At 42.1% G+C, this 27,990-nt stretch overlaps 1 protein-coding gene across 1 annotated transcript; it reads right to left on the bottom strand.

The window, feature by feature from the left end:
• Positions 1–149: 149 nt before the first annotated feature.
• On the bottom strand, positions 150–27,990 carry LOC106611600 (leucine-rich repeat, immunoglobulin-like domain and transmembrane domain-containing protein 3). The gene is made up of 4 exons (XM_014211989.3): positions 27,719–27,990; positions 25,850–26,316; positions 3,612–3,917; positions 150–3,399 (listed from the first exon to the last, which is right to left on the bottom strand). The coding sequence occupies exons 1-4, from the start codon at positions 27,832–27,834 to the stop codon at positions 2,351–2,353; spliced, it is 1,938 nt and encodes a 645-aa protein (XP_014067464.1). The 5' UTR covers positions 27,835–27,990; the 3' UTR covers positions 150–2,350.

Below are 27,990 nucleotides of genomic sequence, written 5' to 3'. Positions count from 1 at the left end.
GAAACGTGCCTAAACAATGGCCTTTGTCTTGTGATTTCACCTCTGTTGACAACATTTGAAATTTTACTTTGGACTCTCATTGTCATCTAAACACTATGATGTATTTGGAAATGTCTTTGAATGCACCTTAGAATACTGTGTCACTCTTAACTCTTTTGTTGTATTTTGAGGGACATGGTAACACAATAACTCGTGTTTTTATTACTGTGTTAGCTACTATAATGATTGTATGTTACACTGAAGAATAACGACACAATAGTAAGAACACAGTAAAGTGTTACCAAAGAGGCAAGGGGATGTGCTCAGGACTAGCAGGTTTCTGGCCCACTAACCAATCCCATCACCACACCATCCCATCTGTTTGTCAAACACCTTGGCCATTGTCACGTTAACAGAACAGCTGGCATGACGGGCAGAACCCAGACACATGCAGCTGGGGGCATAGGACAGGGTATCCATGGGAATGTCTTTCCGGCTCCACCCATGTTATCGGGATTTACGGCCATGCCTGTTCAGGCACCCAGAAGGCCGTGACCCATTGATTACGGTCCCGCTTTCTCACTGTGCTCGCCAGCCAGTGGGATAGGAAAGGAACACACATGGGTGACAGTGGATATATTTTGACATTTACATGCTCATATACACAGTCACACACATGGTTGGTGTATGTACAGACATCCACATACTCAATACCTAACATCTGTGAGACAGTGGAAGTGGAGCTCACTGTGGGATCGACAGAGAGGACAGAGGAAGGGTTGTAACATTGAGAAATATATGCACCTGTTGCTCAAGTGAGGAAAGGGCACAGAATCCCATTATTCATGGACAAAGACCAGAGATTATCACATTGGGAAAGACCACACCTAATAGACAATAGTGGAGTTGTTGTACAGATAGCCTATGACAGCACTGTAAGTGGTGCATCACACTGACCAACACTGCCATGTATACCCAAATGCTTATATGAAATATGAAGAAATGAAATGCATAAAGATTTGTTTTATTAAAAATAAGAATACAATACAATTGTATGTACAAATATATGCAACAGGTCACACAGAAACTGTGGCATTTGTTTGTTGGGCAGGTCAAATCTTTTAATATACTAGGGAGCGAGAAAATGTTTTAGGAACGTAAGGCATCGATTAGCTTGAAGGTTTGACCTTAAGTGAATAATTCTTGTCACCATTGCCAGCAGTATAAATAAATGTGTTGTTGGACTTACATGGAATAGGATAGCAGGTATGTCTGTTGATACCATATTGAGATCAATGAATGTCATATCTGTTTAAACCTGGTACGGTGTAGTGTATAGTGACAAAGAAGTAGGCCATAATGAACACTGAGACATACTATTTGATTACAGTATTATGGAAAATTGCATTCAACTGACTTTAATTTAAGCTCTGAGCTGTAAAGACAGCAATATCAAAATTGAGTTGTTACGATACCAGTATCATGAGCCCACTGAGCACACACTGGTTGAATCAACGTTGTTTTCATGTAATTTCAATGAACCAACCTAGAATAGACGTTGAATTGACATCTGTGCGCAGTAGAATACGATGATGATACTATGACAATATAATGCTGTTTGTTTTGCCAATAGGGCTGTTTTCCTCAAGAAATTGAAACATGGTTTGTTTACTTGCCACGATACTTCTGAATATCGCGGTATTGGTGTTGTCACAAACCTACAGTGAGCTCCAAAAGAATTGTGACAGTGGACTATCAGGACTATCCGTAGCCATGGTAGCATCCACATTAATGTAGAAGTGTTTAGAAACATACTCTACTCTTATTTACAATTGAAGTGATTCCAAAATGACACAATACATTATTTACCATTAATTTCTATTGGGCACAAAATAATCTGAAATACAACCAAAACAAACAGCAAATGCATCCAACATATAATTATTGCGTGCTAGGAATATGGGACCATATAATATCCTTTTGACTACTTTAATACACATATAAGTGAATTTGTCCCAATATACTATATTTGGAGGGACTATGTACAAAAAGTGCTGTAATTTTTGAACATTTCACCCTCAAATGAAAGCTGACAGTCTGCACTTTAACCTCATAGTCATTGTATCATTTCAAATCCAAATTGATGGAGTACAAAACAACAAAACATTTGTCACTGTCCCAATACTTTTGGAGCTCACTGTATCTCAAAGTTCGTTTTTTTTGTTACAAAGAAATTAAGGCTGTAACAAACAGTGATTCATCTGGCAATTATTGTCATAAAGCTTTGAACATGCAAAACCTTGTAGTTTTCCTCAAAAAGATCTCCAGAGTTTGTATTAACTTTCGAGTCATGAAAAGTCTTAATCGAACGCTAGCACAAAAATTCTGATCTGGAACTGTCACTCTTGTATGTCATTTGTGAGTCAATACTTGACCTGGAACAGAGGAGCATCCTCTCTTGGGATTCCTTGGTCTGCCTGTAGGTCCACAATTCAGCGGAATTAGCGTTCAAGGTCCTCTGCTTCATTGATATCGTCTCAAACTTCACATACGTGTCTTTAGATAGCTCCTCGTCCGAAGAAGGCACATTGCTCCTGCAATAGAGTGAGAGGATCTTGTAGACCAGCAAACCAATGACAGGTAAAGCCACGGCGCAGGCAAAGCTGCTGATTATCATCAGCAGCTTGTTCGCAGCATTGTCCTCAACAAGGTCCAGGGTGAAGAAGTTGATACAGGGGTCTTTTCCCGCTGCACTTCCCTTGGAAACCAGACAAACCTGGTATCTCATTCCAGAAGTCAAGCCTTCGAGTAGAACTTTGCCACTCCCGGCATCGGTATCCATTGTCCTTTTGGAGTTGTCCTCCTCATCATAAGTGGAATAAACAACGGTGAGAGGTGCATTGCTCGGCAAACCTTCGGTCGTCCAGAGTAGAACCGCGCTATCCGGCGTTTCCTCCACGATCTCGAGATCTTGGACAGACTTGGAATCATCTTTCTTTTCACTCTGATCTGCCGCTAGCTTCCTGTCGCTGCCTTGTGTGATCTCGGATGGTTTGGATGGTGCTATCTGCTGCACGTTGCTGGGCGTGGGTTTCTTCTTGGTGAGGATGGGTGGCAAGATGGCTGGGTGCGTGGTCGTGGGTGGGGCGGTAGTGGTAGACGGCGCACTAGGGGAGTTTGAGAAGCCAGTTTCCGGAGCAGAGGACGTTGTGGATAGGCTATTCCCTGCAGCCTCTATGTTGGGCCTCTCTGGAGGCATGTTTGTAGTGACATAACCTGCCACAGACAGGGTGATGGCAGCCTCTGCGTTGCCGGCGAAGTTCTTAGCCTTGCAGCTGTACTCCCCGTTGTCTTTGTACGAGACCCCATTCAGGCTGATGATGGACCATCGGACACCCTCTCCTGGAGACTCCTGGACAACTATAGGTAGATCATGTAAATGCAAATACTTAATCATTGCCAAGATGTAGACTTTATTTTATTGAATCACAAAGATTATTTTATTGAATGATAACTGTAGAACATAAGTAAATCTTAACAAAGGAATTTGTAATTTTTTTTTTTTTTTGATAAACATGTTGAATAATACACTGTATGCATTTTCTTATAATAAAATGTTTCACTGTTGATACCTGTGTTGTTGACACGTGAGCCATCTGAAGTAGTCCAGATGAGGGTAGGCGTGGGGTAACCCGTGGTATCACAGCGCAGGAGCACGTTGCTGCCCACCGAGGCTGTGATCTTGGTGGCTGACATCATGACGGATGGCTTGAGACATTGGTCCAGTTCCACCCTTTGGAACATAACACCAGCCAGGTTTTCAGGCCCGCTGCAAGACAGGAACTGGTCCATTAGTACCACTGACGTGTCAGACATTTTGGAAAGCTCGATCAGCTTGGAGATCCTGCAGTCGCAGACCCACGGGTTGTCCTGAAGACCTGCAGAGGACAAAAGTGGAAATGTTTGTGAATGTTATGTTAAATTCAACTTACATTTATGTTTGTGAAAAGGTTAGGGAACATGGCAGTGGATCCGAGATTAAGAACATGCAAGCAATGCTGTGATCCATGCTTATGCTAATGTGGCTATTAACGTAAATTGGAGTTTCTCCTAGCTCATACACAAATTATACACAATTTGTATTTTAGTTGAAGTATACCTCTAACATGATATGTTCCCATCTCTGTTTAACTTGTACATATCTAAGTTCAACAAAAACATTCACTGCATAATATGCCATGATTTCCATGTTCATAAATATTTCCACCCAAATTATAGAACAAAAACTATACATAGTTACTTTTTTGAACAGCTAGAATTATAATTCAGTGTTCTGATTCTAGGTATGCATACAGTAGTGTCACAACTGAGCCATCCTTCTGCAATGATCAGATTTACCAAACCGCTTACCCCTTCAAAGTATGACGATACAAATGCAAATAAAAAATGATTGATCATTGGTCAGAAATCAGATCAGATTGTGATGTCATGTTGTGGGCCAAAAAACTCCATTCCACCAGAACATCATGAAATTCTAGGACACTATCATAATTTTCACAATTTCAGTGTTATTTCGACCACACGCCAGGGTAGGCTGTCATTGTAAATAAGAATTTGTTCTTAATGCCTAGCTAAATAAAAAAAATATATGAAAAAAATTGGAGGTAGAACCACAGTGTTGCAGCATGCTGTTTGCCTCTCTGCCTCTGTCATGAAGAGCGGTGATTGTAGAAATCGATGGTCTCATCGTTGAACGTCAATTTGTCTGACAGTTTTGATATCCGTTCATCATGATCCATTACACCTCATGGCACAGCAGGCTGCTTAATACTAAAATACAAATATCAATTTTCTTTCTTCAAACATGCTTAAAACATTATGTAAAATTTTCATCAAGACTAAACATTTTGAATTACCCACAATCCTCTAAAAACGGAGCCCCGTGGCACATTCGGAGCCCCGTGGCACATTGTTGCAAGAACTTAAACTTATTAAGTTTATATGAGTAAATAAATCACTCAATGTTCTCTCTCTTTGGTTACCCGCATCAGGATACTTACATTTGGAGCACCATATTAACTTGGATTTGTTGTTAAAGGTAGACTCACACACTCACACAAAGTATCTGCGCATGTGCACAGGTTTGCTTCACGTTGTGTACAGTGTAGTAGCCAGGGCACCAGAACAGCGGAGAAGTTGAGCGTCAAGCTTCAGTGCTCTTACTTGTGGGAGAAATGTACCCACTCTGCAGTTTACTTTCTGCATCTACGTCATATCATTGAGTCTAAGTTTACATTTTTGTGGAAAATGAAATTAACAAATCATCTAAATGACATATGTTGTTTCTTTTTTTGTCAATTTCAATTCACCCCAGAATATTGTTTTTCAGTGTACAGTTCAGTGTACTCAAACACACATGAACACATATACACAAACTCTCTATCTCTCTCCCTCCTTCTCTCTCTCTCTCTCTCTCTCTCTCTCTCTCCCTCCTTCTCTCTCTCTCTCTCTCTCTCTCTCTCTCTCTCTCTCTCTCTCTCTCTCTCACATGCACACATGCACGTTCACACACACACACACACACACACACACACACACACACACACACACACACACACACACACACACACACACACACACACACACACACACACACACACACACGCACGCACGTGGAAGTGCATGTGTGTTGCAGAAACCCTGTAGCCTTTCTTGCAGTCAAATAACCAAATCTCCCTCTAGTGGCCTCATGGGTGGAATGTTATTAATATTTTTAATAATTTCATAATTAATTAACATTATTTATTTTCAAACGCCGAAAATTCAGTTTTTCTATGTCAAACGGTTTTGTTATATTACTGTCTTTTGTGATGTACAGTGCATTCGGAAACTATTTAGACCCCTTGACTTTTTCCACATTTTATTACGTTACACCCTTATTCTAAAATTGATTAAAAAAAAGTTGTTCCTCATCACATACAATACCCCATAATGACAAAGTGAAAACAGGTGTTTAGTGGCTTTCATCATTCTTAAGTGGAAGAAGTTTGGAACCACAAAGACTCTTCCTAGAACTGGCCGTCCGGCCAACCTGAGCAATCGGCGGAAAGGGCCTTAGTCAGGGAGGTGACTAAGAACCCAATGTTCGCTCTGACAGAGCTCCAGAGTTTCTCTGTGGAGATGGAAGAAACTTCCAGAAGGACAATCATCTCTGCAGCACTCCACCAATTAGGCCTTTATGGTAGAGTGACCAGACGGAAGCCAATCCTCAGTAAAATGCATATGACAGCCTGCTTGGAGTTTGCCAAAAGGCACCTAAAGGACTCAGACCATAAGGAACAACATTCTCTGGTCTGATGAAACCAAGATTGAACTCTTTGGCCTGAATGTCAAGCGTCACGTCTTAAGGAAACCTGGCACCATCCCTACGGTGAAGCAAGGTGGTGGCAGCATCATGCTTTGGGGATTATTTCGGCTTTAGGGACTGGGAGACTAGTCAGGATTGAGGGAAAGATGAACGGAGCAAAGTACAGAGAGATCCTGAAAACCTGCTGCAGAGCGCTCAGGACCTGAGACTGGGGATAGTTTCACCTTCCAACAGGACAATGAACCTAAGCACACAGCCAAAACAACACAGGAGGGGCTTTGGGACAAGTCTCTGAATGTCCTTTAATGGCCCAGCCAGAGCCCAGACGTGAACCTGGTCGAACATCTCTGGAGAGACATGAAAAGATACCTGAAAATAGCTGTGCTGTGATGCTCCCCATCCAACCTTACAGAGCTTGAGAAAATCTGCAGAGAAGAATTTGAGAAACTCCCCAAATACAGGTGTTTCAAGCTTGTAGCGTCATACCCAAGAAGACTCAAGGCTGTAAACGCTGCCAAAGGTGCTTCAACAAAGTACTGAGTAAAGGGTCTGAATACTTAAGTACATGTCATATTTCATTTTTTTTTTTTTGAATACAATTGCAAACAAAAATTCTAAAAACCTGTTTTTTCTTTGTCATTATGGAGTATTGTGTGTAGATTGATGAGGGGGAAAACAATTTAATACATTTTAGAATAAGGCTGCAATGTAACAAAATGTGAAAAAAGTAAATGTGTCTGAATACTTTCCGAATGCATTATATATGCTGTTAAGTGTAATATTGGGATGCAAACTCAAAATTGAATACATTTCAACTCTATATCTAACATGGTACTGGTGTTACTTTTTTTTAGCCCATAACCATGTGTGTGAGGTGTATACTTTTGTTTCAAAGTAGATGTGTCACGTCCTGACCAGTTTAAAGGTTATTTGTTATGGTAGTTTGGTCAGGACGTGGCAGAGGATATTTGTTTTATGTGGTTTGGGGTGGTGGTTTTGTAGAAGGGTATTTGATTTATGTATTCCGGGGTTTTTGGGCACTGTTCTATGTTAATGTATTTCTATGTTTAGTCTAGTTAGTTGTATTTCTATGTTTAGGTTAATGGGGGTTGGACTCTCAATTGGAGGCAGGTGCTTTCTCGTTGCCTCTGATTGGGAGTCCTATATATGGGTAATTGTTTGGTGTAGTGTTTGTGGGAGATTGTTTCTTGTTTTGCCTGTGTGAGCCTTACAAGACTGTTTTGTTGTTCGTGAGTTTGTTATTTTGGTGTTCATTTTGATTTCAAATAAATATCAAGATGAGCATCCACATTCCTGCTGCGTTTTGGTCCTTCATTCCAGACGACAAGTGTGAAAAGATGTGTTTAAGACTACCAAGAAACCCTGATTTAGCCCACTGTAGTAAAGTTAACCAGATTAGTGGGACTTAACTGCGGCCAACCCAACAGCAAACTCTAAATCTGGTGTTAGCTTTTTTCCCAGCCCTACCTGTTTTTTTAAAGGTACAATCTGCAGTTGTTACATTTTTGGCTATTAAATTAATTATATACTGTATACCCATTGATTATTGAAGATTATAAACTGGGTGGTTCGAGCCCTGAATGCTGATTGGCTGACAGCTGTGGTATATCAGACCGTATACCACGGGTAGGAAAAACATTTTTTTTTACAGCACTCCGTGATGCGTCGGGCCTAAGAACATCCCTTATCCGTGGTGTATTGGCCATATACCACACCCCTTGTGCCTTATTGCTTAAATATAACGTAGACATATCCCATGAGTTTAGTACAAATGTACTACCCCATCAAAACCCCAAATATAAGCTTTTTTTTACTCCAATGTATGTAAACACTGTAATTGTAAACAAACACTGTGAAGCCTCAAAATATGGTTAAAACTATATTTTGATGTCATGGATAGTCAGTCCTTCTATCCATAGCTCTATCTATGAATTTCTGAGTGGTTACATTTCTCGAGCCCCATTCCTTAGCTTTAACCAAACTAGTGGTGGGGTGCCGCTTTGTTATTGTTTGAACTGCTGATTTCCCCTTTACAGTTGTTCTCAAGCTATTTTTGAATATGTGTTGAAACGTATCTATAGCAGAACAGCAATGATCAAATGCTCTAATACATTTACAGAACTTCTGATCATTTTCTCTCCGTTGTACCTGACTTGCATATCTTAGACCATCTTTTGCAAAACTTTAAATACAAATGTCAAAAGTGAATACAAAATTGACTCTTAAGTGTTTTGTTCACTGAATATCAACACATTGTTTTCATCAGAAGATACATTTTCCATCAATCAGTGAATACTACTGCACAAAATACTAAATCACCCCATCAGTGTCATAACATGTCTAATATAGGGAAAGATCTAGGCAATGGGGACTGTCAAATTTTGAATGATTTTTTACGATATTGCAGACATGCAGAGAACTTCTAAGTCCCTTTGGGTTACTACTAAGTCATCCCCTCTCCAACATTGTGACCTTCAATTATAGAGCTTTGCCTGGGTGTGTACTGAAGCCTATATATACATATACGTTGTGTTCCTCCATTGTATTCAGCTTTCCTTACTTCAATTGTGGATTGTGTTTCTGTGCGCCAATGGAAAGTCTACAAAACTATGCAAACCAGCCTATGTATTGAATACATGGAATTGTATTGTTATGATAGTGATTAATGAATCCTGCTCACTGTGTGCTTTTTATTTAAAATCAGGAATAATATTTGATTTGATGTGCATTCAATTGTTCGGTGAAATATGCATAAAAGGAGAGTATTTGTCCATAATTCTGCATCTTTGGATAGTTGTAAATGCAAATTTTGATCGTCTTTGACTGCAAAGAAAATGTATTGATCTACTGGGAATTTTAAAAGACAGACTGACTTTCTGTTTTGCAAAAGGACACAGAGTTCTGCGTCTTGTTATCTTTGTTTTGAAAATCGACCACATTGTTCCAAAAAATGTTTGTATGCAATTGACAAAAATTGTAATAGACCTATTGGAAAAAATAACATTAACCACTAAGCATTTGTTTAATTTCTAACTCTTTAAATCAGACTTAGGGTAACATTAAAAACTTAAGTTTAGAAAATTGTAGTACTAAAGACTAGATCAAATATTGCTCTGTGATAGCCTCTTGATGCAGCCTTTCAGTATTGAAGTGGGCCAACCTCTGAACAGTGCTGAAATGGGTATTCTATCATGTGATGGTACAGGAGGTGTCTATATTCTGTACATGGGACATTGTGTGTTTTCCTTAGGGAAAAGCTAATCTTGTTTCTCCTTCAAGTCCGCCAGGGCATACAGTACAACAAGCTTTTTCGTCAGGGATAAAATAGCCTGTCCTTAAACAGGAAACCTGGCACCATCCCTACGGTGAAGAATGGTGGTGGCAGCATCATGCTTTGGGGATTATTTCAGCTTCAGGGACTGGGAGACTAGTCAGGATTGAGGGAAAGATGAACGGAGCAAAGTACAGAGAGATCCTGAAAACCTGCTGCAGAGCGCTCAGGACCTGAGACTGTGGAAAGTTTCACCTTCCCATTAGGGCATTATGGGCTGTGCCCCACTTATGATTGGTAAAAAAAAAAAAAAAAATGCAATTGGTGTAAAAAAAATAAGTACAAATATTTTTATAAAAACTATTATATAGAAATTATATAATTTTATAATTAATGGATTATGTGTTAAATGCTCATAAAAGTGTGGTAAATTTACAAATGTTTCTGTTTCAAAAATATATTGTTGAAAACAAGCTATTCAGTTACGTAATAATTTGTCCCTCAGTGACAGCCAGCAGCAGCAGCTCTGCCTCTGTGGGGAGCATAGGTTGTGCAAACATTGCTTGGATTGTTTTGCCAGCTATTTGCTGTGAGGGGGAACTGCCCCAGTGAAATAGTAGGATTTCATAGCATAAATTATAACAGCTCAAAGTAAACAGCACAAAGACCATCCTGGGGCGCTCAAACGTGCATCCGTTCAGTCAGAACTTCAGGGTCTGCTCTGGTGTCCATCCCAATGAGTCTCTCATGCCAGACGGCTTACTTCCACACTTGAGACTAGATCTGCTCTATCAGGTACAGATGACCCTAAAGCAAAAAGCAAATTGTAATTAACTTGTAAATAAATAATCATAACAGTCATGGGATCCTAGGACCTGATAAACCGGACAACTACATCCAACCAGAGTCAAAGGACAGAGGGATAGACTAGCTAGAACCATCTCATCACGGACCTGGTTAGCTCCCATGCCAATGTCTAATCTTTTTAAACTAATATCTGACTAACTGTGAAATATGAAGTTATTTCAGAATGAAATGTAACTGTCTAGCGCATAATGTTTTGTGACATTATGTTAGTTAGCGATCTCCAGTTAGACAATGTGTTTCCACTTATTGCATCTGCATGCATGTTGCATTCTCGCTGGTTTCCAGTAGTTACCACAGCCACAGCCAAGTCAAAACAGTCTAGGGCCTATATTGTAAAAATTCATGAAAACAAGAATGACCTATTTGGTCTTCATTTAAGTTTAGGGTTAGGCATAAGGTTAGTAGTGTGGTTAGTGTTAGGGTTAAGGTTAGGTTTAAAATCACATTTTAAGAAGAGAAATTGTAGAAATAGGCAGACTTTATGACTTTGTAGCTGTGGTAACTAGTGACAACCATTCTCCCCGGTGGACTCTTTGTTCGTGAGCTTGCTGCTTATTCTATATACACTGAACAAAAATATAAACACAACATGCAACAATTTAAAAGATTTTACTGAGTCACAGTTCATATAAGGAAATCAGTAAATTTAAATAAATTCATTAAGCACTATTGTATGAATTTCACAGGGCACAGGGCAAGGGTGCAGCCATGTATTTTATTTTTTTTTATTTCACCTGTATTTAACCAGGTAGGCCAGCTGAGAACAAGTTCTCATTTACAACTGCGACCTGGCCAAGATAAAGCAAAGCAGTGCGACAAAAACAACGACACAGAGTTGCACACGGGATAAACAAACGTACAGTCAATAACACAATAGAAAAAAAAAATCTGTATACAGTGTGTGCAAATGAAGTATGGAGGTAAGGCAATAAATAGGCCAATAGTGGCGAAGTAATTACAATTTAGCAAGTTACACTGGAGTGATATATGTGCAGATGAGGATGTGCAAGTAGAAATACTAGTGTGCAAAAGAGCAGAAAAACAAAAACACATATGGGGATGAGGTAGGTAGCTGGTTGGATGGGCTATTTACAGATGGGCTGTGCACAGCTGCAGCGATCGGTGAGCTGCTCTGACAGCTGACGCTTAAAGTTAGTGAGGAAGATATGTCTCCAACTTCAGTGATTTTTGCAATTTGTTCCAGTAATTGGCAGCAGAGAACTGTAAGGAAAGGCGGCCAAAGGAGGTGATGGCTTTGGGGATGACCAGTGAAATATACATGCTGGAGCGCGTGCTGCAGGTGGGTATTGCTATGGTGACCAGTGAGCTGAGATAAGGCGGAGCTATACCTAGCAAAAACTTATAGATGACCTGGAGCCAATGGGTTTGGCGACGAACATGTAGTGAGCACCAGCCAATGAGAGCATACAGGTCGCAGTGGTTGGTAGTATATGGGGCTTTGGTGACAAAATGGATGGCACTGTGATAGACTGCATCCTATTTGCTTTCTCCCACTGGGGAGAAATGCTCACTAACAAGGATGTAAACAACTTTGTGCAAAACATTTGAGGCAAATACGTTTTTTGTGCGTTTGAAAAATGTTGGGGATTTTTTATTTCAGCTCATGAAACATGGTACCAACACTTTACATATTGCGTTTATATTTTTGTTCAGTGTGGTATAATCTAATCTCTTAAAAACAGTTGCATTATGTGCAGCAGTGATAATTCCGTTTTTGACATGCGAAAGTGAAATGCTGTTGTTCAAATGCACAGATCACTTTATATACATAATCTTCTTACAGAAACACTCCGGTAGTTCAAAAACTTGGCATCATATCTCTGTCATGCTGCTTTGTTGACAAATCCAACCACCTCGTGCCCTGGGTATTCAGCCAATCAGCGGCCGCCGCTGTACCCCACTCTTCAAGCTAGTTCTCAGACAGAGAGTGGAAGAGGGAGTGTTTTCTTTAAGCTGGACAATCTTCAGTCATAACAGTCTACATTTTTCTTCAGTCATAATGAAGTCCATATTTTGCAGCTAGCTTAGTTGATAGGTGTCTATTGTACATGTTGTGATCTGAAGAGTATATCACAAAGAGTATAGTATATTATAAACTGGTTACATTGGTAACCAATTTATAATAGCAATAAGGCATATCAGGTATTTTTGGTATATTGCCAATATACCAAGGCTAAGGGCTGTATCCAGGCACTCCACGTTGCGTCGTGCTTAAGAACAGCCCTTAGCCATGGTACAGTTAATAGGCCATATATACCACACCCCCTTGAGCATTATTGCTTAATTATCAATAATTCATTTTTTAAATTAAAAAAAAAAAAAAAATGTCCCATTGTAACTGTAAGTCCCTAACCAAGTCCCCATTTATTAATTTTTTTTGTTTTAATGAATCCGAATGCTCTTAAAGATGGATACATCAGTGGATACATCAGTTGGTACATCAGCTTTCTATTCAGAGTTTGACATGTCAATTAAAAGTTGAGTACATCTGAGGGCCTGCTTACACCTTCAGACACCTTCACAATCTGTGAGATTTAGTGTAAAGCCCAAAATACATGGCATGCTTGTGCAAATCAAAGCATGGAAAAATAGCAAATTAGATTTGTCAAAGCCAGTGGTCAGAAAGGGAGTATCATTGCATGATAACTTTAACTCCCCACTTCTTTTGAGGTGGATCTAAAATAAGTTGACAAGAGGCGCATTCAACAAGCAATGCATTTGCAAACATTTGCTGTGAACTGTGTTTGTTAAAAACATAATTTGTAACGTTTTTTTTCTCACAAACATTGCATTCCGTTAGTTCTAGCTATTCTTGCTGATAACATAATGGACCGACCATGCAAAATGTTGGATTTAGCTATGGCTTCTGCCATAATGGATTACTTTTCAGATCCTATTCCCAATGTCACGGAGTGGCTGCAGATTTTAGTGGGTGTATCAACACCGAAAAGTGAGTCAAGGTTCATGTGCATAGAGAAAAATAATGAATAGAATGGGCTTGGAAGCTCTAACACTGGCAATTTAACTGGTAAACTCATGATACAATAATTTCCATGGTAACGTAGAATGTTTATTCAAATTATGTTAACTGATGTGGCAATGAAATAGAATTTTTGTAATGTCAGTTGAGTTGAATCAACAAATCACAGCACATGTTGATGGGTTCACTTCCTGCTTTTGCGTCTTGCTTTTGCTTCTTGCTGTGCTCCTATGGGTACAATCTCAATAACCGCCAGTCCCCCCATTATGCCATCATGGACTTAAATGGGGACGCCCATTCTATTCATAAAATGTATATGGTTATGGAGAAAGTCATCCCTCGCTACAACGACTTCGCCTTTCGGTCTCATTTTCGGACGAGCCGACAGAGATGGTCACCTTGTTTTTTTATGTATTATTTCTTACATTGTGAGCCTAGAAAATTGGATATAAAAGCGATGTCAAATTACCAACATTACGACCAGGAATACGTCTTTCCTAAAGCGGATCCTTAGTTCGGACCTTCACCCTGGACATGGGATCTTATCCCAGAGGCCGATGTCACGTCCTGACCATAGTAAGATTTTATTTTCTATGGTAGAGTAGGTCAGGGCGTGACAGGGTGTGTTTTGTGTTTTTCTATGTTTTCTATTTCTATGTTTAGTTCTAGTTTTCTATTTCTATGTTTTTTTGGGGGGGATGATCTCCAATTAGAGGCAGCTGGAGATCATACTTAAGTATTTTAATTTTTTTCACCTGCATTTCTGGGTAGTCGTGTTCTGTTTAGTCTATGTACCTGACAGAACTGTGAGCTGATCGTTTTCGCTTTTGTTATTTTCTTTAGTGTTCTGTGTTAAAATACATTTCATCATGAGCACTCAATACACTGCGCTTTGGTCCCCTCTCTACGACAGTCGTTACAGCCAGCCCAAAACAACGCGGTCACCGCAGGAGAGGCAGACGGAGTGGCCTACTGGTCAGACTCAGAAGGTGAGCACACCATCCACCGCTTCCAGAACATATTACTCGCCAATGTAATGGACAAAATAAGGGTATGAGTTGCCTTCCAGAGAGACATCAGAGATTGTAACATTCTCTATTTCACGGAAACATGGCTCACTCGGGATATGTTGTCAGAGTCGCCTTCTGGATCATTGCTACTCTAACTTCCGCGATACATACAAAGCCCTCCCGGCCCTGCCTTCGGCATATCTGACCGTGCTCAGGTCTATTCAAAGCTGGTCTGACCAATTGGATTCCACGCTTCAAGATTGCTTCGATCATGTGGGCTGGGATATGTTCCGGATAGCCTCAGACAACAACATTGATGTATACGCTGACTGGGTGAGCGAGTTTATTAGCAAGTGCATCGGAGATGCCGAATGCACAGTGACAATTAAAGCCTTTCCTAACCAGAAACCGTGGATTGACGGCAGCATTCACGCAAAACTGAAAGCGCTAACCATCGCGTTTAATCAAGGCAAGGTGACTGGAAGCAGCTATTCCAACCCAGGGCAATCAAACAAGCAAAGAGTCAGTATAGAGACAAAAGAGTCGCAATTCAATGGCTCAAACACGAGATGTATGTGGCAGGGTCTGCAGTCAATCACAGATTACAAAAAGAAAACAAGCCCCGTCACGGACATCGACGTCTTGCTACCACGCACCCTTATGGGGCCCCAGTGTTGAGGATCAGCAGGGTGGAGATGTTGTTTCCTACCTTCACCACTTGGTGGAGACCCTGGGTCTCGACCCCGCCCTGTGCAACTGGGTCCTGGACTTTCTGACGGGCCACCCCCAGGTGGTGAAAGTAAGAAACAACATCTCCACCCTGCTGATCATCAACACTGGGGCCCCACAAGGGTGCGTTCTCAGCCCTCTCCTGTACTCCCTGTTCACCCATGACTGTGTGGCCATGCACGGTTCCAACTCAATCATCAAGTTTGCAGACGACACTACAGTGGTAGGCTTGATTACCAACAACAACGAGATGGCCTACAGGGAGGAGGTGAGGGCCCTCGGAGTGTGGTGTCAGGAAAAAAACCTCTCACTCAACGTCAACAAAACAAAGGAGATGATAGTGAACTTCAGGAAACAGCAGAGGGAGCACATCGATGGGACAGTAGCGGAGAAGGTGGGACGTTTTAAGTAACTCGACATACACATCACAGACAAACTGAAATGGTCCACTCACACAGACAGCGTGGTGAAGAAGGCGCAACAGCGACCTCTTCAAACTCAGCAGGCTGAAGAAATGTGGCTTGCCCACCTAAAACACTCACTAACTTTTACAGATGCACAATCAAGAGCATCCTGTTGGGCTGTATCACCACCTGGTACGGTAACTGCACCGCCCTCAACCTCCTCATCCTCCAGGACACCTACAGCGCTGATGTCACAGGAAGGCCAAAAAGATCATCAAGGACAACAACCACCCGAGCCACTGCTTGTTCACTCCACTATCATCAAGAAGGCGAGGTCAGTACAGGTACATCAAAGCTGGGTCCGAGAGACTGAAAAACAGCTTCTATCGCAAGGCTATCAGACTGCTAAACAGCAATCACTAACTCAGAGAGGCTGCTGCCTACATTGAGACGCAATCACTCGCCACTTTAATAAATGGATCACTAGTCACTTTATACAATGCACTCTAAATAATGCCACTTTAATAACGTTTACATATCTTACATTACTCATATCCCATGTATATGATGTATTTTATACCATCTATTGCTCATCCATATACTTACATGTACATATTCTCATTCACCCCTTTAGATTTGTGTGTATTAGGTAGTTGTTGGGGAATTGTTAGATTACTTGTTAGATATTACTGCATTGTCGGAACTAGAAGCACAAGCTTTTCCCTACACTCGTATTAACATCTGCTAACCATGTGTATGTGACAAATATCATTTGATTTGATTTGCAATATCTTAGGTCAATAAGTATTCAACCCCTTTGGAATGGCAAGCCTAAATAATTTCAAGAGTAAAAAATGTGCTTATCAAGTCACATAATAAATTGCATGGAATCACTCCGTGTGCAATAATAGTGTTAAACATGATTTTTTGAATGACTACCTTACAGTATCTCTGTGCCCCACACAAACATTATCTGTAAGGTCCCTCAGTCGCGCAGTGAACTTCAAACACAGATTCAACCACAAACACTAGTGAGTTTTTCCAATGCCTCTCAAAGAAGGGCACCTTTTGGTAGATGAGTAAAAATAAAAATAGCAGACATTGAATTTCCCTTTGAGCATGGTGAAATTATTAATTACACTTTTGGATGGTGTATCACTAACATAGAGAGGCTGCTGCCAACATACAGACTGAAATCTCTGGCCACTTTAATTAATGGACTTAATAAAGGTATCACTAGTCACTTTAAATAACGTCACTTTAATAATGTTTAAATATCCTACATTACTAATCTCATATGTATATACTGTGTTCTATACCATCTACTGCATCTTGCCTATGCCGCGCGGCCATCGCTCATCCATGTTTGTAATGAGCACAATGTGAGACAGAGCTGGTTTAAAGTGCAGGGTGCAGCAGGTGTTTATTTGTAAAGGACCACAGGAGGAGGCAGGTAGCTGGGTCCAGAGGCAGGCAGGTCATACACAGGGGGTCCAAAAAGGCAACAATACGGTCAGGGAAAAAGACTAGTAACGTCGTACGGAAGATCAGGCAATAGGTTGATAACAAGAAATCCGCTAGGCTAAAGTACAGGCAGGGAATAGGCAAAAGGCATCGTTAGTGAGGCAGGAAAAAACTATTATACACGGGAGGATCAAAACAACGGGGAAAAACAATACCTCACAATGATGGGGTGCAAAGAACGGAACTAAATAGTGTGTGATAATGACATACAGGTGTGGGAACAGGTGATCAGAATTCAGGTGATTGGGATCTAGAGCGTGAGCTGCGTTCAGGGGATCTATGTGTTTGAGATTGTGGGCTGGAAAGTGAGCAGCGTTCAGGGGATCTACGTATTTGAGAGTGTGTTGGAAGCAGACGTTACAACGTTATACAGTAAGTACTGTATATTATTTATAAGGCCCCTTACCTATCAACACTTGCCACAAAGGGCACATAATTCAAATGTAGCCTACATTGTGAACAGTAAGACTATAATGAACAATAGAAAATTGATTCGTTAATAATTGCCTCTGTGTTACAGTGGTGAAGGACAAAACACTAACATGACAGAATCCAATTTTGTTTTGTTTTTCAGATATTGTGTCTCCTCCATACAGAGGAGAAGCCTGTAGGATCGCATGTTGGCCTTTCTGTGGCTGTTGGCCAAACAGCAGAGTTTTTGTGGTGTTTCCGACCTCTTTGCAAAGGGAGGTCGGAAACACCAGTAACTGCTCCAAATAGTAGATGGCCTGAACCAGCTGATGACCACCTACATAAAGTGACAAACACCCACCCAGTTTCTAGTTCTGGAGGCTCAGAGGGTTCCCTGGTGTGATTGGGTGCATACATGTTGATGGCACTCACATTCCCATCAGGGGACCTTCCGAAATACGGGATGCCTACATAAATCGTGAAGGCCAGCCCAGCTTCCAGCTGCAAGCTGTGTGCGGCATGGCTATGCGGGCAACGCTGGTTCTGTGCATGATGCATGCTTGTATAGAACCAGTGACGTAAAGGCCCACCCTCTGCCAGAGCATTTACATTTACATTTAAGTCATTTAGCAGACACTCTTATCCAGAGCGACTTACAAATTGGTGCATTCACCTTATGATATCCAGTTGAACAACCACTTTACAAAAGTGCATCTAAATCTTTTAAGGGGGGGGGTTAGAAGGATTACTTTATCCTATCCTAGGTATTCCTTAAAGAGGTGGGGTTTCAGGTGTCTCCGGAAGGTGGTGATTGACTCCGCTGTCCTGGCGTCGTGAGGGAGCTTATTCCACCATTGGGGTGCCAGAGCAGCGAACATTTTTGACTGGGCTGAGCGGGAACTGTGCTTCCTCAGAGGTAGGGGGGCCAGCAGGCCAGAGGTGGATGAACGCAGTGCCCTTGTTTGGGTGTAGGGCCTGATCAGAGCCTGAAGGTATGGAGGTGCCGTTCCCTTCACAGCTCCGTAGGCAATCACCATGGTCTTGTAGCGGATGCGAGCTTCAACTGGAAGCCAGTGGAGAGAGCGGAGGAGCGGGGTGACGTGAGAGAACTTGGGAAGGTTGAACACCAGACGGGCTGCGGCGTTCTGGATGAGTTGTAGGGGTTTAATGGCACAGGCAGGGAGCCCAGCCAACAGCGAGTTGCAGTAATCCAGACGGGAGATGACAAGTGCCTGGATTAGGACCTGCGCCGCTTCCTGTGTGAGGCATGGTCGTACTCTGCGAATGTTGTAGAGCATGAACCTACAGGATTGGGTCACCGCCTTGATGTTAGTGGAGAACGACAGGGTGTTGTCCAGGATCACGCCAAGGTTCTTAGCACTCTGGGAGGAGGACACAAGGGAGTTGTCAACCGTGATGGCGAGATCATGGAACGGGCAGTCCTTCCCCGGGAGGAAGAGCAGCTCCGTCTTGCCAAGGTTCAGCTTGAGGTGGTGATCCGTCATCCACACTGATATGTCTGACAGACATGCAGAGATGCGATTCGCCGCCTGGTTATCAGAAGGGGGAAAGGAGAAGATTAATTGCGTGTCGTCTGCATCGCAATGATAGGAGAGACCATGTGAGGATATGACAGAGCCAAGTGACTTGGTGTATAGCGAGAATAGGAGAGGGCCTAGAACAGAGCCCTGGGGGACACCAGTGGTGAGAGCGCATGGTGTGGAGACAGATTCTCGCCACGCCACCTGGTAGGAGCGACCTGTCAGGTAGGACGCAATCCAAGCGTTTGCCGCGCCGGAGATGCCCAACTCGGAGACGGTGGAGAGGAGGATCTGATGGTTCACAGTATCAAAGGCAGCAGATAGGTCTAGAAGGATGAGAGCAGAGGAGAGAGAGTTAGCTTTAGCAGTGCGGAGAGCCTCCGTGACACAGAGAAGAGCAGTCTCAGTTGAATGCCCAGTCTTGAAACCTGACTGATTAGGATCAAGAAGGTCATTCTGAGAGAGATAGCAGGAGAGCTGGCCAAGGACGGCACGTTCAAGAGTTTTGGAAAGAAAAGAAAGAAGGGATACAGAGCAGTACTACCTCTTGGGCTACTGCTTATCCCCAAAGCCTGGATCTAAATGTGCCATTCAGGGACAATGGTCAACTATTGGACGAGCATAAGAGATTGAAGCAGATCCACAGCTCCACCCGAGTTCAAATTGAGACGTCCTTTGGGCTCTCAAAGTGCAAATGGAGGAGGCTCCAACTTCTGAACACGCTGCTGCTGGAGAAAATCACAGATACCATCGCCAATGCTTGAGTACTCCACAACATTTTTAAATGTATTTATTTAGCCTTTATTTAACTGGTTCTCATTCAACATGGTCCTCATCCATTAGGGCAGTACCAGTCTTACAGTACCAGTCAAAAGTTTGGACACACCTACTCATTCAAGTGTTTTTCTCTATTTTTACAATTTCCGACATTGTAGAATAATAATGAAGACGTCAAAACTATGCAATAACACCAAAAGAAGTGTTAAACAATTCAAAATATATTTTAGATTCTTCAAGGTACTGTAGCCACCCTTTGCCTTAATGACAACTTTGCACATGCTTGGCATTCTCTCAACCAGCATCACCTGGAATGCTTTTCCAACAGTCTTGAAGGAGTTCCCACATATGTTGAGCACTTGTTGGCTGCTTTTCCTTCACTCTGCAGTCCAACTCATCCAAAACCATCTATTTGGGTTGAGGTCATCTGATGCAGCACTCCATCCCACATCTTCTTGGTCAAATAGCCCTTACACCGTCTGGAAGTGTGTTGGGTTATTGTCCTGTTGAAAAACAATTGATAGTCCCACTAAGCGCAAACTAGATGGGAGGGTGTATCGCTGCAGAACACTGTGGTAGCCATGCTGGTTAAGTGTGCCTTGAATTCTAAATAAATCACTGACAGTGTCACCTGCAAAGCACCCCCACAACTTCGCACCTCCTCCTCCATGCTTCATGCTGGGTACCACACATGCAGAGATCATCCATTCACCTACTCTGCATCTCACAAAGACACAGCGGTTGAAACCAAAAATCTCAAATATGGACTCATCAGACCAAAGGACAGATTTCCACCGGTCTAATGTCCATTGCTCGTGTTTCTTGGCCCAAGCAAGTCTCGTCTTCTTATTGGTGTGGTTTCTTTGCTGCAATTTGACCACAAAGGGCTGATTCACGCAGTCTCCTCTGAACAGTTGATGTTGATGTGTCTGTTACTTGAACTCTGTGAAGCATTTATTTGGGCTGCAATTTCTGAGGCTGGTAACTCTAATGAACTTATCCTCTGCAGCAGAGGTAACTCTGGGTCTTCCTTTCCTGTGGCAGTCTTCATGAGAGTCAGTTTCAATATAGCTCTTGATGGTTTTTGCGACTGCACTTGAAGAAACTTTCAAAGTTCTTGAAATGTTCCGCATTGACTGACCTTCATATCTTAAAGTAATGACAGAATGTCATTTCTCTTTGCTTATTTGAGCTGTTCTTACGGACTTGGTGTTTTACCAAATAGGGCTATCTTCTGTATACCACACCTACCTTGTCACAACACAACTGATTGGCTCAAACGCATTAAGAAGGAAAGAAATTCCACAAATTAACTTTTAACAAGGCTCACCTGTTAATTAAAATTCATTACTGGTGACTACCTCATGAAGCTGTTTGAGAGAAAGCCAAGGGTGTGCACCGCTGTCATCAAGACAAAGGGTGGCTACTTTGAAGAATCTAAAATATACTTAGATTTGTTTAACCCGTTTTTGGTTACTACATGATTACATATGTGTTATTTCATAGTTTTTGATGTCTTCACTATTATTCTATAACGTGGAAAATAGTAAAAATAATAGGTGTGTCCAAACTTTTACTGGTTCTGTAGACGAAGACCATGTTGTGGCATATAACATTCAGCCAGTCCCTGATCCTGCAGACAACAGAGTGGCCCTCCGGAACCAGGCTGTCCAGAAGAGGGATAACATAAAGCACCTGCTCTACAAAAATGTATAATTGTTGTTACATTTTTTCTGGTGTCCATGTTTAAAGAAATAGCACTTTCAATGGTTGAGGTGCTTGACATCCTGTAGAATGTAATGGAATATAATAACTTTTACAGAAATAACTTTATTTTGCAGAGGGAGCAAGATAAGAACTGACAGGGAAAACAGACAAACATTTTCTATGAGATTGCATACATAAAATTTAAAAACTATAAAATTGAAAAACATAAAATAATTGATTTAATTGACTATAAAATTGAGAAACAATGATCGACTTCAATTAACAATCACTGCTCATGAAAAAATAAATAAGTATTTACTTCAATTTCACAATCACTGTTTCAGGCCTACAATAGATACTTCTATAATCTAACAATATAATGCTTATCTTTATACAAAATATTTGGATAGAAAATTTACAAATTAGCCTCCTTCTGTACATCTATATCTGTATGACAGATGCAGTAGCCATCTGACATAAATAAATGCATGTCGGTGTCGTAGCATGCCACCAGCATATCTCTCTCTCTTTCCCTATCTCTCTGGGGTTAGGCCTAAGCTTCTCTTCCTTTATATAGGCTATATATAATACATGACCAAAAGTATGTTGACACCTGCTCGTCAAACATCTAATTTTAAAATCATGGACAGTAATATGGAGTTGGTCCCCCCTTAACCTCCACTCTTCTGGGAATACTTTCCACTAGATGTTGGAACATTGCTGCAGGGACTTGCTTCCATTCAGCCACAAGAACATTAGTGACGTCAGGCACTGATTTTGAGCGATAAGGCCTGGCTCGCAGTCGGCGGTCCAATTCCTCCTAAAGGTGTTCTATGGGGTTCAAGGTCAGGGCTCTGTGCAGGTGTCACGTCCTGACCAGTAATAGTTTTTTTTGGTTATTATAGTTTGGTCAGGATGTGGCAGGGGGTGTTTGTTTCATGTGGTTTGGGCTATGTATTTAGGTAGAGGGGTATTTGTTTTATATGGTTCGGGGTGTGTGTGTATGTAGAGGGGTGTTGGATTTATGTGTTCCGGGGTTTTTGATTTATGTTCTTGTTTTGTATTCTAGGGTTTCTATGTTGTGTATTTCTTTGTTGGCCTGGTGTGGCTCTCAATCAGGAACAGCTGTACATCATTGTTTCTGAGAGTCATACTTAGGGAGCCTGTTTTCCACCTGTCCCTTTGTGGGAGATTGTTTTTGCACTGCTGTGTATAGCCTGCGACACTGTCGTACTGTCGTTCTTTGTTTATTGTTTTTGTGTGTTCACCTATAAATAAAATAATGATGAGCACGCAACCCGCTGCGACTTGGTCTTTAACCTACGACAACCGTGACAGCAGGCCCGTTATCCCACACCAATCTCGACAAACCATTTCTGTATGGACCTCACTTTGTACAGCCAATTTTTATGCGCTATGCTCTTCAGCACTGGGAGGTCCCGTTCTGTGAGCTTGTGTAGCCTACCACTTCGCGGCTGAGCCGTTGTTGCTCCTAGACGTTTCCACTTCACAATAACAGCACTTAGATTTGACTGGGGCAGCTCTAGTAGGGCAGAAATTTGACGAACTGACTTGTTGGAAAGGTGGCATCGAATGCCATCATTGTAAATGAGATTTTGTTTTTAACTGACTTGCCTAGTTAAATAAAGGTTAAATTACAATAAAAATTACGGTGCCACGTTGAAAGTCACTGAGCGCTTCAGTACGGGCCATTCGAATGACAATGTTTGTCTATAGAGATTGCATGGCTGTGTGCTTGATTTTATACACTTTTGACTGAAACAGCCAATACACCAATTTTAAGGGGTGTCCACATACTTTTGTATATACACTGCTCAAAAAAATAAAGGGAACACTTAAACAACACAATGTAACTCCAAGTCAATCACACTTCTGTGAAATCAAACTGTCCACTTAGGAAGCAACACTGATTGACAATAAATTTCACATGCTGTTGTGCAAATGGAATAGACAACAGGTGGAAATTATAGGCAATTAGCAAGACACCCCCAATAAAGGAGTGATTCTGCAGGTGGGGACCACAGACCACTTCTCAGTTCCTATGCTTCCTGGCTGATGTTTTGGTCACTTTTGAATGCTGGCGGTGCTTTCACTCTAGTGGTAGCATGAGACGAAGTCTACAACCCACACAAGTGGCTCAGGTAGTGCAGCTCATCCAGGATGGCACATCAATGGGAGCTGTGGCAAGAAGGTTTGCTGTGTCTGTCAGCGTAGTGTCCAGAGCATGGAGGCGCTACCAGGAGACAGGCCAGTACATCAGGAGACATGGAGGAGGCCGTAGGAGGGCAACAACCCAGCAGCAGGACCGCTACCCCCGCCTTTGTGCAAGGAGGAGCAGGAGGAGCACTGCCAGAGCCCTGCAAAATGACCTCCAGCAGGCCACAAATGTGCATGTGTCTGCTCAAACGGTCAGAAACAGACTCCATGAGGGTGGTATGAGGGCTCGACGTCCACAGGTGGGGGTTGTGCTTACAGCCCAACACCGTGCAGGACGTTTGGCATTTGCCAGAGAACACCAAGATTGGCAAATTCGCCACTGGCGCCCTGTGCTCTTCACAGATGAAAGCAGTTTCACACTGAACACGTGACAGACGTGACAGAGTCTGGAGAGGCCGTGGAGAATGTTCTGCTGCCTGCAACATCCTCCAGCATGACCGGTTTGGCGGTGGGTCAGTCATGGTGTGGGGTGGCATTTCTTTGGGGGGCCGCACAGCCCTCCATGTGCTCGCCAGAGGTAGCCTGACTGCCATTAGGTACCGAGATGAGATCCTCAGACCCCGTGTGAGACCATATGCTGGTACGGTTGGCCCTGGGTTCCTCCTAATGCAAGACAATGCTAGACCTCATGTGGCTGGAGTGTGTCAGCAGTTCCTGCAAGAGGAAGGCATTGATGCTATGGACTGGCCCTTCCCGTTCCCCAGACCTGAATCCAATTGAGCACATCTGGGACATCATGTCTCGCTCCATCCACCAACGCCACGTTGCACCACAGACTGTCCAGGAGTTGGCGGATGCTTTAGTCCAGGTCTGGGAGGAGATCCCTCAGGAGACCATCCGCCACCTCATTAGGAACATGCCCAGGCATTGTAGGGAGGTCATACAGGCACGTGGAGGCCACACCCACTACTGAGCCTCATTTTGACTTGTTTTAAGGACATTACATCAAAGTTGGATCAGCCTGTAGTGTGGTTTTCCACTTTAATTTTGAGTGTGACTCCAAATCCAGACCTCCATGGGTTGATAAATTGGATTTCCATTGATTATTTTTGTGTGATTTTGTTGTCAGCACATTCAACTATGTAAAGAAAAAAGTATTTAATAAGATTATTTCATTCATTCAGATCTAGGATGTGTTGTTTAGGTGTTCCCTTTATTTTTTTGAGCAGTATATATTATTTAGTCAAGATGCTCTTATCCAGAGCATATTTAAATGTAACACTCCACTTGAGCCCCCCCCCCCCAATACTTAACTAAATACAAATCTATAAATGGTATAGTTAACACTGCCCAATAATAATTGTGGGATGTGTTCCTGTTATTAGTGGTCTGTGTTGGACATAGGGACTGGTCTGAGACCTGTGTGCCTGGACAGATTCAGACCTGAGGAGGTCCAAGTCTCCCCTAACCACTGATACAGGATCAAATTTATTCAACTTTCTAATGGTTAACCTTAGGCTTGTGTGAATGTTTATAATATTTGTGGGACTGGTTACATGTGTCCTTACGAAACAAGATTGCAATTCGAGTGCAGTATAACTGCGGTATGGTGCAAATACTGTGTCCAAAATAACATTAAAAAAATAACCCAAATAGGTATTGGAACCTCAATGTGAAGATTGAAATATGCCTTTGGGTTAAAGTTAGGAGTCACTAAGTATACACAATGCATTTATGGGCTACGTAACGACCAAAAACTCTACACACTCCTATGCAGGTAAATCCCATCTTCTGTTATCTCTGAATACCTGCTTTGCTGTAGGGTTGGCCAACCCACCTCCTGGAGAACCACTGGAAGTGCAGGGTTTTGCTCCAGCCCTGCTCTAATACAACTGAGTCAGCTAATCAAAGTCTTCCTGAAGAGCAGCTGATCAGTAGAAGCAAGTTTTCTAGAGATGGGCAAAAGCATGCACAACCAGTAGCTAGTGAGGGTGTGTTAAGTCCTAACCTTAAACCCTCATCTCCATGTCACCCATTCACACCCTATTCTCAGTTATCTTACCTAGCACCACTTTCTGGGACAAGTTGGAGGAGACGGGCATTCCGTTGAAAGGCGGCCAGATATCCACGAAGTCCGAAGACAGAGTGGTCAGCTTGTTGCTGGAGATATCCAGATAGGTGATGTTGACCAGGTATGGGGTAGCCTCCACGGCCACAGTGGTCAAGCGGTTGTTGTGAAGATCCAGCGTCCTCAGACTGGGCATCTCCTTCAGGGACTTCCAGGGGAAGATGGAAATCAGGTTCCCGTCCAGACGCAGTTCGTGAAGGACCTTGAGGTTGTAGAAGGCGGCGGCGTCCACAGAGGAGATAGAGTTATAGGTGATCCACAGGTAGCGCAGGTCGTTCAGATAGTAGAAGGCCTCGGTGGGGATGCGCCGCACAGCCGTCTTCTCCACCCGCAGTTTGACCGTATCCACGGGGACGTTGACGGGGATGTCGGACATGTCTGGGTCATTGCAGAGCACCGATCTGAGAGGAACAGAAAACATGGACTTGGTTACATATGTTTGTTTATGTGTAACTCTGTGTTGTTTTTGTTGCACTGCTTTGCTTTATCTTGGCCAGGTCGCAGTTGAAAATGAGATCTTGTTCTCAACTGGCCTACCTGGTTATATAAAGGTGAAATAAATAAAATACTAAAATTATGCATACAAAAGAATGTGGACAACCCTTTTAAATTTGTGGATTCAGCTATTTCAGCCACACACATTGCTGACAGGTGTATGAAATCGAGAACATAGCCATGCAATCTTCATAGACAAACATTGGCAGTAGAATGGCCTTACTGAATAATTCAGTGACTTTCAACAGAGTGGAGGCTGTTATAGCATCAAAAGGGGGGACCAACTCCATATTAATGCCCATGATTTTGGAATGAGATGTTTGACGAGCAGCAGTCCACATACTTTTGGTCATGTAGTTTGCATCACAAATCTTTCCTCTCTCCGTTCCATGGAGTTATCATTTTTCTGGATTGGTCAAATCTATGGATCCATTACATAGCTTCGGCCTATCCAGTCTAGTCAGATAAGTGATTACAATCCGGGGGGTTCAGTCTGTGCCCTTGAGAACCACAGGGTGTGCAGGATTTTGTTTCAGCCCAGTAGCCTACTAAACTACCTGATTCATCTGATAATCTGGCACTTAATATGTTGAGTCATGTGTGTTAGTGCTGGGCTGGAACAAAAGCCCAGACAACGGACCAGGATTATAGACCTCTGAGCTGGATGGCGTGTAGGCTTATACTTTGTGCTTCCACCTGCACAGTTAATTTCTTACATACTTGTGGAACTTTTGAAAAGTTGTTCTATCATCCTTTTCCTTTATCTACTTGCAAACAGACTGTTTTTCAAGACTCCAAAAATTTTCCGAACTCTTGAATTCCGGTCATCCTAAACATGTGATAGGTATTGAGAGAAAAAAAAGTGCTCCTCTATTGAACTCCTCTATTGAACTAAGTCTAAGAGGGGCATTATGTGAATTATTAGAGAGCTTTGGATCATATGTTCTAATACTGTATATCTGTGTATTCAATCAAACCTACAATTCAGTTTCCAGGGGAAAACAAACAGCAAACCTCCTACACGTCTGCTAGAATGAATGAATGAATTTGATAAAAATGTAAATAAATACTGAGAAGGACCCACTGTCTTGACATAATAATTAATCAAAATGTAAATGTTTCGTAGTTGCCAGATGGCAAAACAGGTAAAATAATCATGATAAAACTCAATATGAATTATGATCATTATTATACATACATGGACCATTTTAAAAAGATAGTGATGCTGTATATCTGTGGAAAAGGGCCCAGATTACACTATAATAAAATATCTATAGACACCGTCCTCTAAGAAACAATTGTAAATACCTGGTCCCCGTTCCATCACTCCGTCCGTGGTAAACACAAGTGCACTGGGAAGGACAGAAGGAATGGGCCACACTGAAGCAGCACAGGAAGACATGGGCGTAGAGAAGACGATGCATGGTTCACCAAATCAACCCAAAGTGCTCACATCACAAAGTCAGGAGAAAGAGGAGAGGAAAACACATCCGAATTCATTTCGAAAGGTCAAAAATAACTCATCTTAGAAAGGAAAAAATATGAATAGTCACGGAGTCCTGAACACATAAGAAGTGCTT

The sequence above is a fragment of the Salmo salar genome, chromosome 09 (genome assembly GCF_965601325.2).
Source record: "Salmo salar chromosome 09, fSalSal1, whole genome shotgun sequence".
Taxonomy (NCBI): Eukaryota; Metazoa; Chordata; class Actinopteri; order Salmoniformes; family Salmonidae; genus Salmo; species Salmo salar.
The sequence above is the reverse complement of the archived record's forward strand: the minus strand, read 5'-3'. Positions and strand labels throughout refer to the sequence as shown.

Bases quoted from the DNA above. Each gene is read 5' to 3' on its own strand.
- LOC106611600 (XM_014211989.3), bottom strand. From the start codon at position 27,834: ATGCATCGTCTTCTCTACGCCCATGTCTTCCTGTGCTGCTTCAGTGTG. The intron at 3,918-25,849 runs GTAAGATAACTG...TGTCCTCTGCAG, and splicing joins GTCCCAGAAAGTGGTGCTAG to GTCTTCAGGACAACCCGTGG. The intron at 3,400-3,611 runs GTATCAACAGTG...ATCTACCTATAG, and splicing joins CTCACGTGTCAACAACACAG to TTGTCCAGGAGTCTCCAGGA.